This window comes from Melozone crissalis, unplaced genomic scaffold, assembly GCF_028551555.1.
Source record: "Melozone crissalis strain CALT ecotype California unplaced genomic scaffold, PUWL_Pcris_2 ptg000016l_1, whole genome shotgun sequence".
Lineage (NCBI taxonomy): Eukaryota > Metazoa > Chordata > Aves > Passeriformes > Passerellidae > Melozone > Melozone crissalis.
Genome location: NW_026535794.1, coordinates 9,316,229 through 9,332,831, shown reverse-complemented (window position 1 = coordinate 9,332,831; position 16,603 = coordinate 9,316,229). Strand labels below are relative to the sequence as shown.

The window sequence follows — 16,603 nt, the reverse complement described above, 5'->3', positions numbered from 1 at the left end:
TTAATTTTATCACAATGAATTTTTATGTTTTGTACACTTAAAAGCTGCCAGTGGTATGAAACAGGCTGAAAAAAACCAGGCTGAAAAAAGCATCTTGCTTTGTTATTTTGATAAAAACCTCTTCTGCTGTTACTTTGCTGTGTAACCCAGGATTCTGAAAGCAGGTCTCTCTGCTCCCAGGACACCTTTTTCCCTAAAGCTTGCCCTCTCCTCTCAAAGGAAATGTGAGAAAAAACCAAACAGCTCCCTGGCTGCTGGGGGAAGCACTTCTGCACCTGGAAACAGAACACCCGAGTAAGCAGAATTTACTACTTTTAACAATTTGATTAAAAAATAAATTTTGCCAACAGGGAAAAGGCAAATTGGGAGGCACCAGAAGTCACTGGCCCAATGGACATCAGAGGCAAGTCTGGCTACAGAAACAGGGCTGACAACTCCAACACAGGCAGATCACAGGTGCACATTCCACACAAGAAAGTACTTCCTTTCTCCACCCAATTTCAGGTCATTCCCTTCCTGGCAGGACAGCCAGAGTAAAGCTAACACAAACACCAAAGCATTTAGAAAAATGGCAGTTTAATGTGTAGTGGTAAGGTGACAAAAGAAACAAACCATTTATAGAGTGTTACAGAAAGAAATGTGCCTATTTTTTATTTAAGCATCCAAATGAAAAATGTGAGCAAACTCTTAAGGGAGGTATTCTCTTCTTAAGACTCATATTGATGATATTGTTTAAGTGTAGAAAAATCTGATTAACACACGTGATTTGGCAACTCCAATTCTAAAGCTGTGAAAAACAGGCTAAAAAAGCCATAAAAGTATGCTGCGATCTCTAAACCCAATATAATTGGGCAAAGACAGATCTTCAAGTTGCTTTGCTACAGCTTTGAATCCAACTGAAGATCTTTTCCTGACCCACAGTCAGGGAATCAATTCACAGAATTAGCAAATAACTTCCAACACTTTAAGAAAAAAGTCGATTTCTTCCCCAGCCGACTCACCAGTGCTTGTGCCATCTAGTGGCCCCTTTCTTCAGGTGAGTACCAGGGCTCCTTATCAAAAGCCTTTAGTTAGGCTGCTTCTTTTATTACTTTAAATGAAAGGCTAGAACATGCAATGCAGAACACCACTGCTGACCAAGTATCACAGAAGAGAAATTCACCCTCTTCTCCAGATACCAGCCACCAACATGAAGTACTTGTCCCAAAAAGGGACATGACAAAATGACATTTTCTTTTTCTTTAAAATGGCCTTGTATCCCCTTCAATTAAACCTCTAATTAGCACATAGAGAGAAGTAACTGTTTACATAAATAAAATGGATTCTTTAGAGTAAAACAGTTCTCCTCATTCCCAATTATTTAGGTCTGAAAGACCCCAGCTTGCTTTTTCTGTATGTTTTATTAGAAAAAAATATAACTATAGCTTCAATTTGGGTTCTTTTGCCTCTAAAGCCTTGGTTGCTAGTTCCACTCTCCCTTTTAACAAGCCAGCTTCTTCAGCACTCTTTTGGGCTTGGGCATGTTTCAGTAAGAAGTGGGTGAGGAAGAGTTTCAAGCCTTCCCGCAGCATTTGCAGCTTGGGGTTGTCAGATATCCTGTAAAGATACAGATCAAAAACATCATTTAGTCTTCTCCCATTTCAGAAGTTTATCATCTTCTTCAAATAGAGCTGCAGAAAAAAATCCAGCCTATAAAAGAAGTTTTATTGAAGAAGCTTTCAAATTACCAAGTCTACCTTGGTTTGGCAAGCAGCCCAAACACTCGACATACAACTGGCCTCACCAATAAAATGGAACATTGCAGCCCAAGGCTTGCTTTATGTAAACAATTACATTACAGCAAAGAACAAGGCAAACTCCATGTTCAAGCCTCCTTGTGCTGCTACATGACAGCTGAAACATCACCACCTGATTTTTTCAAACTTTATGTGATATTGCAAGTCTTACCCACTCAAGTCCTAAGCATCTCTAAGGATGGAAATTTCCCAGCCTCTCCAGGCAACTCTGTCCCATATCAAAAATAAGATTTTTCAGAGAACATTGATAACAAATCCATTAAAAACACCCCAAACATTTGCCTCTTTAGTACCACTTTCCTTTTGCTTTTTAAGATACATCCTAAAAATGTGAATCCCACCCAACACAGGTGGTAGAGCAAAAAGGGAAACAGGGAATTACAGAGCTCTGCTCATGAAAATCCTATGACCAAAATGATACACTGAATATCTGGAAGCCTTATTTTGTATTACACAGCTGCATCTCTGTCAGAACCTGTACCAACACACACAGGACACACTGGCCCCACTCAGCCAGGAAGAGCTCACACTTTAAGGGATGGAGGGCTGATATGTGGAAAAGGCACAGTGTAATTCCAAACAAAATACTTCTTATCTTCTTAATTACTATTCAACAAGGGCTCTCTGGAGATGCCAGTGATCACTTACCTCATAAAAATGTCAGTAATTTCTTCCTCATCTGCTTTGGTTAACAGTGTGCTTAATACTTGTCGTAGGAAACGGACTTTGGGTTTGTCCAGTTCACTGAATTCAATTACCTGGCAGACAGACAGGGACAATTAGATTAATTCAAGTATTTCAAACAGCTGCTCTTCTCCCCTAAATGAAGAACTTTAAGCACACCAACTGGCCTCTGCATACACTGAGCCTGGAGTTTAGCACAGAATAATTGCCTGAGAAGGCTGCCTCCAAAAGCCAATCAACAATGAAAGCAAAGAATCTTCTAAGGAATGGAAGGCTCCTGGTACCAGAATACCAGATGTCCTTTCTCAATTAGATAAATACTTTGTAAGTACCTGGCACAATCCATTTAATTGCCTGTTTAATACATTCCAGTTACTCTTCTAATAGAATTCTGTGGACTACCCATTCTGAAATCCAAGAAATCTACTCAGCACTTTCTTGTCTAATAAAAACAACATCAGCTAAAAACCATAGCACAAAAACCACTGGCAAAGCCTGCTAATGAAGGGGCCTCAGCTCTGAATACTCTAAAGGAAATAATCTCACAACTGCTCTTGATAAAGAAATGTAGAATTTCTCTATGCCTGGGTCACCACAGGTTCCCTTCCCCAAATGACAGCATTACCATAATCAATTGGAACAATTTAGTAATTTTAAAACAAGTTTGTCTTAGCATAATCAGCTAAAGCACCAGATAAGTAACAGAAAAAATATGCCTTGCATAGAACTAGCAAATGCAGGGAAAACACAGAAGGATTTGAAAAGAAAATACACCAACCTTGAGAACTGAAAGTGGCAGTGATTTTGTCCTTATTAAGTGAGCCAGCAGTGAAACCAAGTTGGAGATGGCAGCAGCTGACAGATTTTCTAAGTCTCTGATTTTGTCCCAAATACTAAACTGAAATGTCACCTAGGGGTCAAAGGTAAAAAAATAATCCTACAAATCAAGTGGCTGTTTAATTGAGTAACAACATAGCAAACCTTTTGACCTGGTATTCTTTATAAGCCCTCCTTTAATTAACAGAAATGCTTGATCAGACCGTTCCAATTATTTTAAAATGCATAAAACAGAAAAAATAAAACATTCAGCATTTCATTTCCTATTCAAATCTGACCATGAGTATGCCTTACTGAATGCTTAGCCATACCAGCAGAATTTTTCCTTGGGATCAAGATCCTAACAGGCATGCACCCACTCTCAGGTATTCAGTAAATCTTTTCCTAACCACAGTCATGACACAAAACCAATGAAGCAACAGATTTGTCCTTACCTGAAATCGTCTTTCATGCCCACAAAACTTGTTAGCCAAAAATGCATAGAAGGGGTTGAATGTCTTCTCCTGCAAGCAGCAGTAAAGGATGACATGAACTATTTCTCTCTCCTGCTGGTCTTTCAGTCCAAGCCTAAAATTCAGCAAGAAATTGAAAATCATTTTGTAAGGAAAAACTTGCTGACACAAAGAGCTACAGTCAACATCTGAGAGTAATACTTTAAAACCTCACCAAACATCACATTAAATTTTACTTTTTACAAAGTACCAAGTCTTTAAAACTCCTAACAGACTCCAACTTGTTGGCTAAACAAGTATCCTGGTATGGCACTGTGGAAATGCTGAAGCATTATGGGTAAAGGAGGAGATGCAAAAGCAAGACATCAAGAAACAGAAGTGGAATGATAAAAGTATTATCATTGCCCAGGGAAGGCAAGGAATCCCACTCCATGTTTGCAGCTCTCCATGAACAGAAGAGAGGGCACAGAGGTTCCAGCAGTAGCACTGCACCCACAGGCACCACTGCAAGGGTTAAACTGTGAAACAAAGGCTAAATAGTGAAACAAGAACTGCAGGGTCCCATTGTGATCATCTCATGCTTGTACTTATGGTCATGGGAGGAAAACCAGCCTTTGGATCAGTGCAAGCCTATTTGGAGAAACATTTCTAGGGACTTAGTAGGGATAAGAAAATATTCTTAGATGTTTTTCTTACTTGGTGATATGAATTTTTTAATCTCTGAGTCAAATCCATGCTACTTGATACTTGAAATTAATTTTTGTTTGATAGCAGCCTAAGAGGATACAGTCAGTGATTATAAAGCACCTTAAAAAAAAAGCCTGGAGAAAACAGCACCTATCTGTCTATGTATCTATCCATCTTATGCTGGCTTCTTCAGCATGAAGGCCAAGGACTGAGCAGCCTTCCCTCTCCAACAGCTGAGCAGTGTAGAAGAGGGCTGAGACACTCTAGCATGGAATGGTGACTAACTCACAATGCACCTGGTCTGTGAATAATATGATTTAACTTCCAAATGCTGCCAAATGCTTGGCAGCATTAAAACCAATTAAAATGAAAAATGCATCAAATTAGAATTTGAAAAATCTCAAACAAAATTCTTCTCATTGCTTCAAGTTCAAGTTTCACAGGGTATTAGTACAACTCAAGAGAACTTTCTAACCAAGTTTAACTCCACTGGAACTTGCCTTACTGTCTGTAGGGTATTTGGTCATTAAATGATGCCAATATCCCTCCTTTGTACACACCTACAGACATCTGCATTGCATGTGACCACAGACACCCCAGATTAACAGAGAAAATTGAGCCCAAACTCCCTAGAATTTAAATTTTACAGTAGGAAAATCTGGGATGATTTCTGGGCTAATGAGCAGTAAAAATTGAGAAGTCTGCTCTTCCAAAAGGGGTCAGTACTAGAAGTGCTGTGTCTGTGCCATAACCCACCTGCTCTCCCATCAGCCAAGTTCCACCTGATTTCAGAGCAACAAAAGGAATTTTTACAAATGTACAGGGTTTCAGCCATCAGATTTGTATTTAATAGATGACTTGGGAAATTACACTGCAATCACTGGTCTGGCACACTCTCCTTTTACTTGATCATCATCACTCCTATCATGACTTGCTTATTTAGGAAATACTCATATTGCCAGAGTTGTAAACAAGTGACAACACTTGGATATTCAAGTTTCTTCCTACCTTCACTTCTTCACAGAACTAGAACTCCTAAGCATCTAAAATTTAAGAGTCTGGACTCTTTCACTGCTGAGCTTCACCATAAACCTGTGTAGATTTAATAAGCCTGATATTCTTTGATAAAGGATGTGAAACCATTCACTGATTCAATTATTTATGAGTTACATTTACTTGTATATTTTGATCCTGCTGTAAACGGGATAACTGCCTCTGAAGCAGGTTATTTGTCACCAGCAGAAGCTGCCTCCAAGTAGGTTAGTTATCATCAGCTGAAGCCCAAGACTATCAATGCCTTCAGACCAAAAAGAGCAACTCTTAAATCCCCTTTTAAGTCAGTTCAAATTATATTAGTAGATACACTCACTTTGGTAGTGAGTATTTAGCAAGAAATTGAGAATCATTTTGTGAGGAAAAACTTGCTGACACAAAGTTATCCTGAATGACATATCTCACTCCAATAGGATAGCTGAGCCTTTCATGAGTGGCTCAGCTTTTCTGAGATGTGAAGTTTCTCAAGTTCTTTATTCTTCTACAAAATAACTTCAAAAATTGCTTCTCCATCAAACTTAAGCAGCACTCATTCTCTCTCCTGAGTGAAACTGTGGTTTGTGAAGAAGGTGTGGCCTTTCAACTGATGAAGAACATCCAGTCTCACTCTCTTTTCTGCCACCAGTGATGCTCCCAGCCCTCTTCACTGACACCTCTGCAATCACTGAGCCACTTCAGGGAGCTGTTCTGGCTCCAAACTAATACTTTCATCTGCAGTAAGGAGGAAAGGGACTAGAAAAACAGCCTAGATTTCAAATAGTTTCAATCATCCTTTAACTCTGCCACAGAACTAGCAGCAGATGAATCAACAAGAGCAGTTAAAATATTTCTTTATATGCTCTTCCTCATGAGACATCAAACATACAAATACAAACTCCCATACACTCTGGAGCACATGTTCACACTGAAGCTAGTTCCTTCACTGACAATTATGTGTATTTTCCATTACACTCTGCCAGATGTGGGCAGATTTAAGAATTCCTCTCTTTGAGTTTGCTGTATAAACATCAGCACCAACACACAGCAGGCAGCCTGCAGAGAGATGTTCTGCCAAGCCTGTATGTATTCAGATTTGTGTATTAGCCTAAATAGCACAGATGAGAGTCAAGTCCAATTTGCAAATTGAGCTGCCAGGTCTTGGCAAGAGCTGCAGCAGCAGCTAATTTCTTTTAATTGAACAGGCCATATTAAGATATTGGAATGACTCCATCACAGTCTCAAGTCCAAGTTGTGTTTTGCAAAAGTGGCATTTAATCAAATATTAGTTGACTTTATTACAAAGTCTGTTTTGGTTTGGTAAGCAGATTTAAAAATTGCATGCCATCCTGGTAAGACAATACCCTTGAGTTACAAGGCTGAGACAGAAAAGTTCAGACCTGATCTGTCCCCTCGCAGTTCTTACAGACTTACAAATCATATTCTGACAAACACAAGGAATAGCTTAGTTTGAGCTCTTCCCTGATCACATCTTCTTCTGAAGAGCTGCTTGTCAAGGGGTAAGGGAACTGGTCTTCATGTGAAGCAAACCCAAAGCTAATAAATTCTGTAAGAGGGAAGTGGAGGTGCTAGAGTACAACCAGGTCATGCAAGTATGGGCAGAGATGGCTTAAGAGGGTGGCAAGAAGTCAAAGAAGTGGCAGTAGCATAGAAACCACAGCAATCCAGCAAAAAACCCAAGAGATGTTCTGCAGGGGCTTCTGGTCTGCCTCTGTAAGGAAACAAGCCTGCAGCAGCCTTCCATCCACTCTGCTGGGACACACAGGCTCCTCACATCAGAAGATGCTGCAAATCACAGTTACAGCCAGGAGCAACAACAACAGGGGCTATTCCTTTCCTCTGACTGCCAGTCAGTTCTGCCTGCCCCCATTAATCCTTACACCAGGTTCTGGTTCCTTCTCCTGCCCTTTTACCCCGTGTGGATCCCTAGCTATGCACTTCTTTTAATTGCATTATCATCTGAATGTTCTTAAGCCCAGACCAGAAATGTTGCATTTACAACCTGATTTTAGTTCTGGGCTGATTTCTGTACTTACTTCAGAAGTTTTTCAAAGGCATCCATGAAGTCTTCACTTGTCATCAAGACACAAAAAATACTTCTCCTGATATCAGTGTTCATTCTCAGCTTACGAGCAAGCTCCATTATTTTTGAACTCACCTGAAAATAAAGTTATATGCTATTTTATTTTTGTTTGCCTTAAAAAAAAGCTATTTCTGTACAGCCTTAAATAACACCATCAGTGAAGCTCTCCAGTAAACCATGAATCACCAATCCAAAGGTCCTGAGCTTTTGTCCAGAGGCACAGGCATCATCAGGAGCTTTTTCAACTACGGAAATACATTTTAATCTACAATAATTGTGCCAATTAATTTTAAGACATGCTTCTTTAACATAAGTAATTCACCATGACCATCTCATCACATTACTTTTGGAATCACCCTGGAGATATGCCACAGACAGACACCACAACGTGTCAGAATTTCTTCTAGCAAATCCACTGTTGAATCAAGTCTCTTCTTTCACCTTAGCAATTCCACAGGGTAAGAAAAAACAAGCTATACCATATTTGTAGTAACAGCTCTTATGAAGCACATGAGTATATGTTTTAAAAAAACAGAGAGCAGAACTGACAGTCCAAAAGCTTGATCTTACAAGAGCATGTGAAGGATTTTTGCTGTGCTCTGAAATGAACTTCCTGACAAATCTTCAAGGGATCACAAACACTTAAGACTTTCAATTTGGATTTACCTTTCCTACATGCAGCTTTTGCTGAGCCTGGCTTTTGGTATCACTGATCATTGGTGCTCCACTCCACGATGAGCCCACGATCCACCAGCGCCCGACCTGGTCAGCGCTGAGCAGAGACTCCAGGGACACGCGCAGCTGGGTGTCCTTTCCTGAACCACTGCTGTGAACCTTGAATGGCAAACCAAAAGTAAAAACCAACACAAGAGCTTTCATTTCAAACCTTTTTTCCTCTCTTCTTACATAAACAACAAGTACTTTAATTACTTAAAATTGTTTTTAAACAAAAACTTCAAACATATAAATTCATATCTTCATAAATGTCTTCCTATGTTTCCTCCCTGACCTTTGTTTCAATCAGCAACCTGAAAAGAATTTACAAGTTTCCCATATGATGTAATTTTTAAATGCATAAAGTTGCATAAATCTACGTGTAGAAGCTCTTGGGCTTTTTATTTGAAAAAAGAGATACTAACCTAAAAAGTAGACATCTTCCAATCACAAAGTCTGATTAGAATTCAGAGGATGCTGACATTGCAGCATCCTCTAATCTGGTCATGATTTCCCTTTTGAACACTTGTGACTACAAATAATGACACAACAAACTGCCTTATGTGTTGTACAGCTCAAATAACAAAAATTTTAAACTCTGAACAAAGTAAGAATTTTCAACAACAGAGTCTAGAAGTGCATCAGAAAGACTGCAAAAATTTAAGAGAGGAAATCCTACAGAACTAGGTTACCTAGCTTGTTTTTGCCTGGCCTCTTAAGCTGATATGCACATCCTGCACTGACAAATTACTTTCATCCCTTTAATGCTGGGTTGTTCTAGACAAAGTTCCCATTCTGTCAAAAAAAACCCCAAAAAAGACACCAACAAAAAAATCCCCAAGAAAGCTGAAATGCAATACAAATAATTACTCCTGGATTAAGGATAACAAGGCTACACCAGCCAAGCAAGTTCTCACCAGAGCTCTCTGCAATTTGCGGAGTCTTTCAACTGGCTCAGGATCATAGCCAGGGATCTTCCTCATGTCATTGTTCCTGAGGGCCAGCATGGTCTCCAGCATGAACCGAACCTGTGGGGAAAAGAAAACAGTTCTGTCAATTGTAAGCTGTGGGTTTATTATATAAAGTACAAGAGTGCACTTTGAAATTCCTATTCTGTGAGAATAAGCAGCTCAGCTGCCAATGTACACCAAAATTTAAATACAACGTGTTTGCTTTTATCCCTATTACACTAATTTGTGTACAAGATTCATCTGCTAAACACCTGACTGTTTTTTGAAGTGTACAAACTATCATGAAACACAAAACCTGTCCACTACATAAGACACAAACCAGTCGTGTCCCACCCATCATGAGCATTTTGGCACCTGTGTCCTAAGAACTAATGAAGAAAAACAAACAAGAAGAATGCAAACAACTGAATGTCACACTAATGGTAATTTAGAACCTGAATAGAATGTAGCAGAAAATGTTCCTGTAAATTAAAATATGTATCCAAGTACTTATTGCAGGCTGTTCAGAATATGAAATCTTTAGAACAAACACATACCCTTGTCTGATCCTGGAATTTCTTCTCTGCTGTGCTTGCTTTCCTCTGGGCTTCAGTGATCAGTTCTTTCAAAGCCAATGCATCATCTTTTCTTAAGGAAAAGCCCACATTTTTCAGAAGAAACAAAATCAGCTCAATCTCTTTTTCAGTGAAAGTGCTAACAAGCTTTTTCAGAATATCAAAGATCAGCAGGCAATGAACCACATGGAAGTTATACAGATGAGCAATCAAGGCAAGCAGATTTTCACATTCCTTCCCTTCAGCATCACTTTTACAGAGTTCATCAAATTTCTTCACCACAGCTTCCAAAAAGTGAGCACCGACCTGGCAACAATTCCATTAGGGGAAAAAAAAATCCAGCAGTTAACTCTAAGCAGATTTTACAGACATCTGTAAAACTCATTTTTGGGTCACTGCCACTATTAATTTTAAAGAAATACTGTTGTTCCTTTCAACCAATAGGGATGTTGTACATTTACATACACAAATATTTAAGTGGTGTGACATTTTTGTAGAAGTCTATGTTATTTACACCTCACATTTGACATCCAGTTGCCTTTTAAAGCCTGTGCAAGAAAAACAAATATTATGAACCTACTGTACACATACACCAGCATTTATTTACATAATATTCATGGACACATATTAGCATCTTTCCAGCTGTCAGACTAGCATGCTGTTACTGCTAGTCATTCATCCAGGAAAAGCTGCATGTCAAAAAGCAAACACATTCCTGAGTGTGGCATTCCAGAACAAAATCCTTAACAGAAGGATAAAAAATAATATTGTGAAAAAAACCCCAAAATACCAAGTTTTCACAGTTGCTGAGCATAAGGTGCAGTGGTACAGCTGGGAAAAGAAATTTTGGAATATATTTATTTTTGAAGAGTGAACTGATGCTAAAGGCTGGGATTAGAAAGCCTACAGGCTCTAAAACACAGGGAGGCAATGAATACATTGCTGCTAAGTAAGACCCTCACCCATTATTATTGTGCTAAAATCTGCTGACCTTAAGAAAAACCAGAAATCCAGCAGCAGTACTGACCTGCATTACAAGCCCTGACCCAGCTGGGGTGTTAACTATCCAATGGTGCACAAATTTATAAACACAGGGCAACTTCTGCATTGCTCAACCTAATCTTCAGTGCAGCTGCACTGTCACACTTTCATGTAATGCATATTGTACATTTATTTTACAGAAACATTGTATTTGCAGTCAGAACTGCCTTTCAAGCAGCAAAGAGGGACAAAATAAAAGTTTAATGCCAAGGCTACATGGAGAAAGCTGCTTTAATTGCATCCATCTGATATTTAATATGGTTTCAGAGCCAGCATTCAGGTCACACTATGACAATTTGAAAAGCTTGCATTAATACATCTTTTGTATTGAGATGTAGGGGGAAGAAAAAAGAGTAATCTAATAGGAACACACTGCTGAAACAACTTTGTTTCCTCACAGACATTTCATTGCACTTAGCTAAAATATTCCCTTTGACATCAGGAGTTTCAGCATCAGTTTGGGTAAGAGGGATTTTACCTCATCCATCAGGCTTAAAAACACAAAACAAAATCCCCTCCAAGAATTGCCATGCCTTTTGAAGTTTTTAATATTCCATGTTATAACTACTTAATTTCACTAATGATTTGCATTATTTGCTTAGAAAAGAAGTTTATCCACCATTGTAAAAGGACTCCTGCATCTGCAACACTTTTCATATCTGGATATAGACAGTTGAAAAACAATACCCTCATGTATCCATGAAAACAGAAACAGATTAATGTATCTAAAGGGAAGAGAAGCAGAAGGTTAGAAACTCTGAAGGTTAGAAACTTTGAAGGTTAGAAACTTTTCTACTGGTTGCAGAAATATTGTGATGAAAAAAGGATGGGTTTATAACTGACTAGTGATAACTCATGGAGGAGATAAAATCAGATAAGCAATGGACTTAGACCCTTTCCTTGTGGAAGCCTTACAAATAAGCCACAAAATACTGATGAAACTCAACTAAAGATGCTTGTCAGCGCCACACAGTTAAAAATTACAAGGCAATTAACAGAATGTTAATGAAAACACTCTACAATGTGTATTATTGTAAAAAATTTGTCCCAAGCACAAGAATTACCTCAATTCCCACATTATGATGAAGGATGCTGACCAGGAGGACGTGCTCCATCAGGAGTCTTGCAGGCATGGCAACTGCAGCGACACAGGCATTCATGAGAATGTCTGTCAGGGTGTCATTCATGTCCTTTCTGCTGTTGGCCATGTACAGCTCTTCCATCTGCCCACTGATGGAGGACAAATTTGGTTCACTCAGCCTATGGAGAAACAAAATCCAGTGTTCACTTTTACTCTCCTTACATGGTTCCACAATTTTGAGTTCACCCAACAAACAGCTGTTCTTTTTAGAGAAACTAGCTTGACTTCAGGAGAAAAGACTGAAGATTGATAAGATGACAGGAAGGAACTTTTTGTATTTTTTTTTGTGTTTAGTAAACTAAAAAAGTATAGTACATTTAATTCTGGTGTAGTTAAATATATGTAAAAATGTGTTAACAACAGTATTTACAAAGCACTGTCAATCTGCTTACTGAACAGATTTATTACACAAAGAGACTGGTTTGAGCAGTTTTAACTGTGGCACATCACAGTCTTTGAAGAAGTTAAGTATGAAAATAATTCATACTTTAACATATGGTATATCAAATTTCAAATGACTGAACAAACTCTAGTCTATGTTTTACAGGTAACAGATGAAAATTGCCAATAGATTTCTGATTTTAAAAAAACTCTGAAATGAATATTAATTATTTTTTCTATTCTGCAGTACTTTAATCTACGAAGGGTTGCTCCCCTTCATTTGTAGTGTTGGAGAAATTTAATTTATTAAAAAAACTCAAAACAAACCGAAACCTGTTTTCTTCTGAGTTTTTTTTTAATAAGCATACTCCAACTGACACTTAGTGAATTATACCTAGCACTTGCAGGGAACTGCTGCGTGGAATCCAGCCCAATCTTAAATTTATTTGCTAGATTTCTCAACATCTATAATGACTAACTTTGAAGAATTTATACCAATAAAGATAATTATTCTTAACAATAACAGACATGATTGCCAACTTAAAATCAGTTTGTGAAGAGAAAAGTCACATCCTTGCCACCTGGGCTTGAATGATGAGCAGTGTCACATTGATCCAGAAAGATTAATTACTTTTTCCTCATTACACTACCTATTAATGAGGCCATTCACCATTTTCTTCAGTCTTCCCAATTCTTCTCTTTTCTTGTCATCTAGTGTCTCCTGTGCTTTCCTTATTTGAGGAGGAACATACTTAGTAGCACCATGATTATCACTCTTAGGAGGAAAACAAGAAAACAAGGAATCAGATGAGACCAGTATCTTAAACACTTGAACACAAATATCCATTTCTATTTAAGATTAAAGTACCAAACTTTTAGTTAAGGATATATCTTACCATCTAATAATCAACACCAAAGGAACAACATGAAGAAGTAGGCAAAAAATTACCCTTTATGACAAACTTGATGACAGCAAAGCCCCTCTTCCCTAACTTTCTTAAAGTTATGGTTGTTAAAACCTGGCATCTTAAGTCTTACTTGGTTTTACTCAAGTTTTATTTAGGTCCAGAAATGCCCTGTGTGACCTCCTCTCCTCCACCCATTCAACAAGACCTAATACTGGCAGAACCTCTAAGATCATTCACAAAGTAACATTCCAGTGTGTAACCACTGCTGATTTCAACACAAGCTCTCTCTGCAGAAGGGCTTGATCATATTCCTACACTCTAATGCCAGGGCAGCTCCTTTTATTGGTGGATTTCACACACAGCTCCCACATGCCTTGTGCTCTAGGGTATTCTCTGCCACCAGCCCGACTTGGTGTGGAAACCCAGGGCACTGGGAATATTTCTCTGTCTGCTCTGGGAATATTTCTGTGTCCTGACCCCCAGGGGAGCACTGACTTTGACCCTCATTCATGGAGAAAGTTTCCCAGACTTCAAGATAGACCAGAATCCACAAAAGTGTGAGATAGATTACAGAGAGTAGTGTAGGTGTATCACTTGGTGAAAGAGGTTTTGGGATTTTTAGTATGTTATGGATGGAAGCAAGATGGAGGGCACAGGTGTTGTCCTGGGTTTCTTCTTCATTCTTCTTCTTCATGGGTTTGGGTGGCATTTTGCAATTGGGCAGAAAAGTCCACACTGGGGGCTCTGTGGGATCAGTTATTGGGTTAAATGGGGAAATAATCTAAGTGTCAGTTCTTAATTGGATAGTTTAGTCTTAAAAGACCTTGGAACACGACATTGTTGGCCATTTTGTGCCTTCTAATGAAAAACTGCTGAACTCGCAGTATTGAGACTGTTTTACTGATAAGAAATAATAAACACTTGAGTCTGAACACGAACTACTGTTTCAAGTGCCTTCAATCCAGACCCAGAGAAACCCACGACTGATACCCCGGCAACTGGGACCCCCACAACTTGGGAACTCTCCCTCCACGTCTAACAAGTGTCTCCAGGACCTGGCAGACCCCTCAAGGCAACAGCGTCGCTTGGGCCCGGCTGTTTAGAACCAGGACAAGGCTCCACGTGGCCCGAGTGGACAGCGAACATCTGGGCTTAAAAGCGGCGACAGAACTCTGCTCTATGCTCAAGAGGTGCTTTGGAAAGCAGGTCTGTGCTATCCGAGGCGAACATCCTACCTCTGCCTCCTCCTCCTCGCTCGAGGGCTCGCTGGCCTCTGGCACTCCGCCGTCCTCGGGGAATGAGCTCTCGCTCTCCCAATGTCCTTCCACATCATCCGCCTCGGAGGGCTCTGAGGCGTCCTCACCATCCTCCTCGTCCTCATCTTCCTCGTTGTCGCCATCCTCCTCGTCCTCACCATCTTCCTCATCCTCGCCATTCTCCTCGTCCTCCCCATCCTCCTCCTTCCCTGGCGGGCGCTCCCGCGCTCCCGGCTCGGTGTCCTGCTGCTCGGTCTCGTCGTCGCTGCTGTCGCAGAGCTGGCTGAGCCCGGCCCGTGTGCCCAGCGCTCCCAGCACGTATCCCAGGCCGTCCCGCAGGAAGCTCTGCGGCAGCCGCTCGGCCGCGGGCCCCTCCTGCTTCTTGCGCCGCTTCCCGAGCCCCAGCTGCCGCTCCAGCCGCCGGATCTCCTTCTCCTCCTCCTCGTTGGCTTCCAGCAGGGCCCGTTTCCGCGCCGAGGTGGCTGCGGCGGCGGAGGGGGCCTCAAGGGCTGTCGGTGCCGGTGGCGACACCGGCTTGGGCCGCTGCTTCCCAGCGGAGGGCGAAGCGGGGGCTCCGGGGCGGGCGGGAGGAGCCGGCTTGGCCTGGGCCGGCTTGGCTGGAGCGGGCTTGGCCGAAGCGGGTTTGGCCTGGCTCGGCTTGGCCGGAGTGGACTTGGCCGAAGCGGGCTTGGCCGGGGCGGTGGGAGCCTCCACCAGCTCCCCGCGCTGGAGTCGGCGGCGGCGGCTCCGCTTTAGTCTGCGCTTCTCCTTCCTGGCTTCCCGGCGGCTCCGGCGATTGTACCTCTCCGAGTCTTTGAGCAGGGCTAGCGGTGGCTGGCCGCCGGCCGCCTGCACGTAGTCCTGCACCGCCTGCCGCAGCCGGTCCAGTTTCCCGCCGCGGCGGCCGCGGGCAGCCGCCCCCCGCCTCATCTTGCCCGCAGCCACACCGCGCCTGAGCGCCGCCATCTTGGAGAGGGGCCGGGCTGCCGCTTCCGGCGCGCGGCCGCCATGCCAGGCACAGCGCCCCCTGCTGGGCGCGGGCGGCCGTGGCGGCTCTGAGGGGACGGACCCTGGAGTGCCGCTTCTGAGGCGCTCGGTCGGTAGAGATGCCCTCGTTTGTGCGCATGTATTTAAGAATCACAGAACAAATTAGGTCGGAAAAGACCTCTGAGATCATCGAGTCCAACCTATGACCGAACACCGTCGCGGCAACTAGACCGCGGCATTAAGTACAATGCTTAAAAAACACCTCCAGGGACCGGGGCTCCACCACGTCCCTGGGCAATCCATTCCAGTCACCCTTTCTGTAAAGAAATTTCTCCTGATGTCCAACCTGAACATCCTCTGGTGCAGTTTGAGGCTGTGTCCCCATGTCCTATCACTTGTTACCTGGGAGAAGGTCCTGACCCCCACCTGGCTACAGCCTCCTTGCAGGTGGTTGTAGAGAGTGATAAGGTCACTCCTAAACCTCCTTTTCTCCAGGCTAAACAACCCCAGCTCCCTCAGCCACTGCTTACAGGATTTCTGCTACAGACCCTTCACCAGCTTTGTTGCCCATAAGAAACTCCAGAAAGAAAATACAAGGCTTGTCCCTCTTACACCAAGGACTGGAGCAATTTGTCCGACACAGCCCTGGCTGTGATCACAAGGCTCCTGTCACTATAGGATATGAAACAACACAAGTGCACACACTGCTGCTCTCAAGGTGAAGAAAAAGCAAGTTTATTTTCTGACTCCAACATTTGTAGTTTTCCAAAAGTGACAGTGGATTGGAGGGTGACAGTGCCACCACTCCAATGACACTGGACAAACCAACAGTCCATCAAATTTCTTCTCCTCCATAAAAGAATGCAAAACAATAAATTATTTACAGAAAGTGCATGAGAAAGTTTGCTGCAAGAATGTAAACATCAGAAGGCTTTGAAAATCTTAAAAAATCAGGGCAATAGGCTCCCATAGGGCACGAGGCTCTTGCTGATGCCTCTTGAGGAGCTGAGGGACACCAGCCCCTGGCCACCCCTCCACCTGCCAAGAGCCACATTTTAAAC

At 41.8% G+C, this 16,603-nt stretch overlaps 1 protein-coding gene across 1 annotated transcript; it reads right to left on the bottom strand.

The window, feature by feature from the left end:
• Positions 1-575: 575 nt before the first annotated feature.
• Positions 576-15,521, bottom strand: NOM1 (nucleolar protein with MIF4G domain 1). Its single transcript, XM_054273809.1, has 11 exons — positions 14,535-15,521; positions 13,042-13,166; positions 11,934-12,129; positions 9,811-10,134; positions 9,221-9,331; positions 8,256-8,423; positions 7,543-7,664; positions 3,752-3,884; positions 3,259-3,390; positions 2,445-2,554; positions 576-1,596 (listed from the first exon to the last, which is right to left on the bottom strand). Exons 1-11 carry the CDS (start codon positions 15,519-15,521, stop codon positions 1,419-1,421), a joined length of 2,586 nt encoding a protein of 861 aa, XP_054129784.1. The 3' UTR covers positions 576-1,418.
• Positions 15,522-16,603: the final 1,082 nt, after the last annotated feature.

Excerpts from the sequence above, each read along its gene's own strand:
- NOM1 (XM_054273809.1), bottom strand. The coding sequence starts at position 15,521 with ATGGCGGCGCTCAGGCGCGGTGTGGCTGCGGGCAAGATGAGGCGGGGG. Across the intron at positions 13,167-14,534 it reads GCGAGGAGGAGGAGGCAGAG|AGTGATAATCATGGTGCTAC; the intron begins GTAGGATGTTCG and ends TTTCCTCCTAAG. Across the intron at positions 8,424-9,220 it reads GCAAATTGCAGAGAGCTCTG|GTTCACAGCAGTGGTTCAGG; the intron begins GTGAGAACTTGC and ends TTGCCATTCAAG.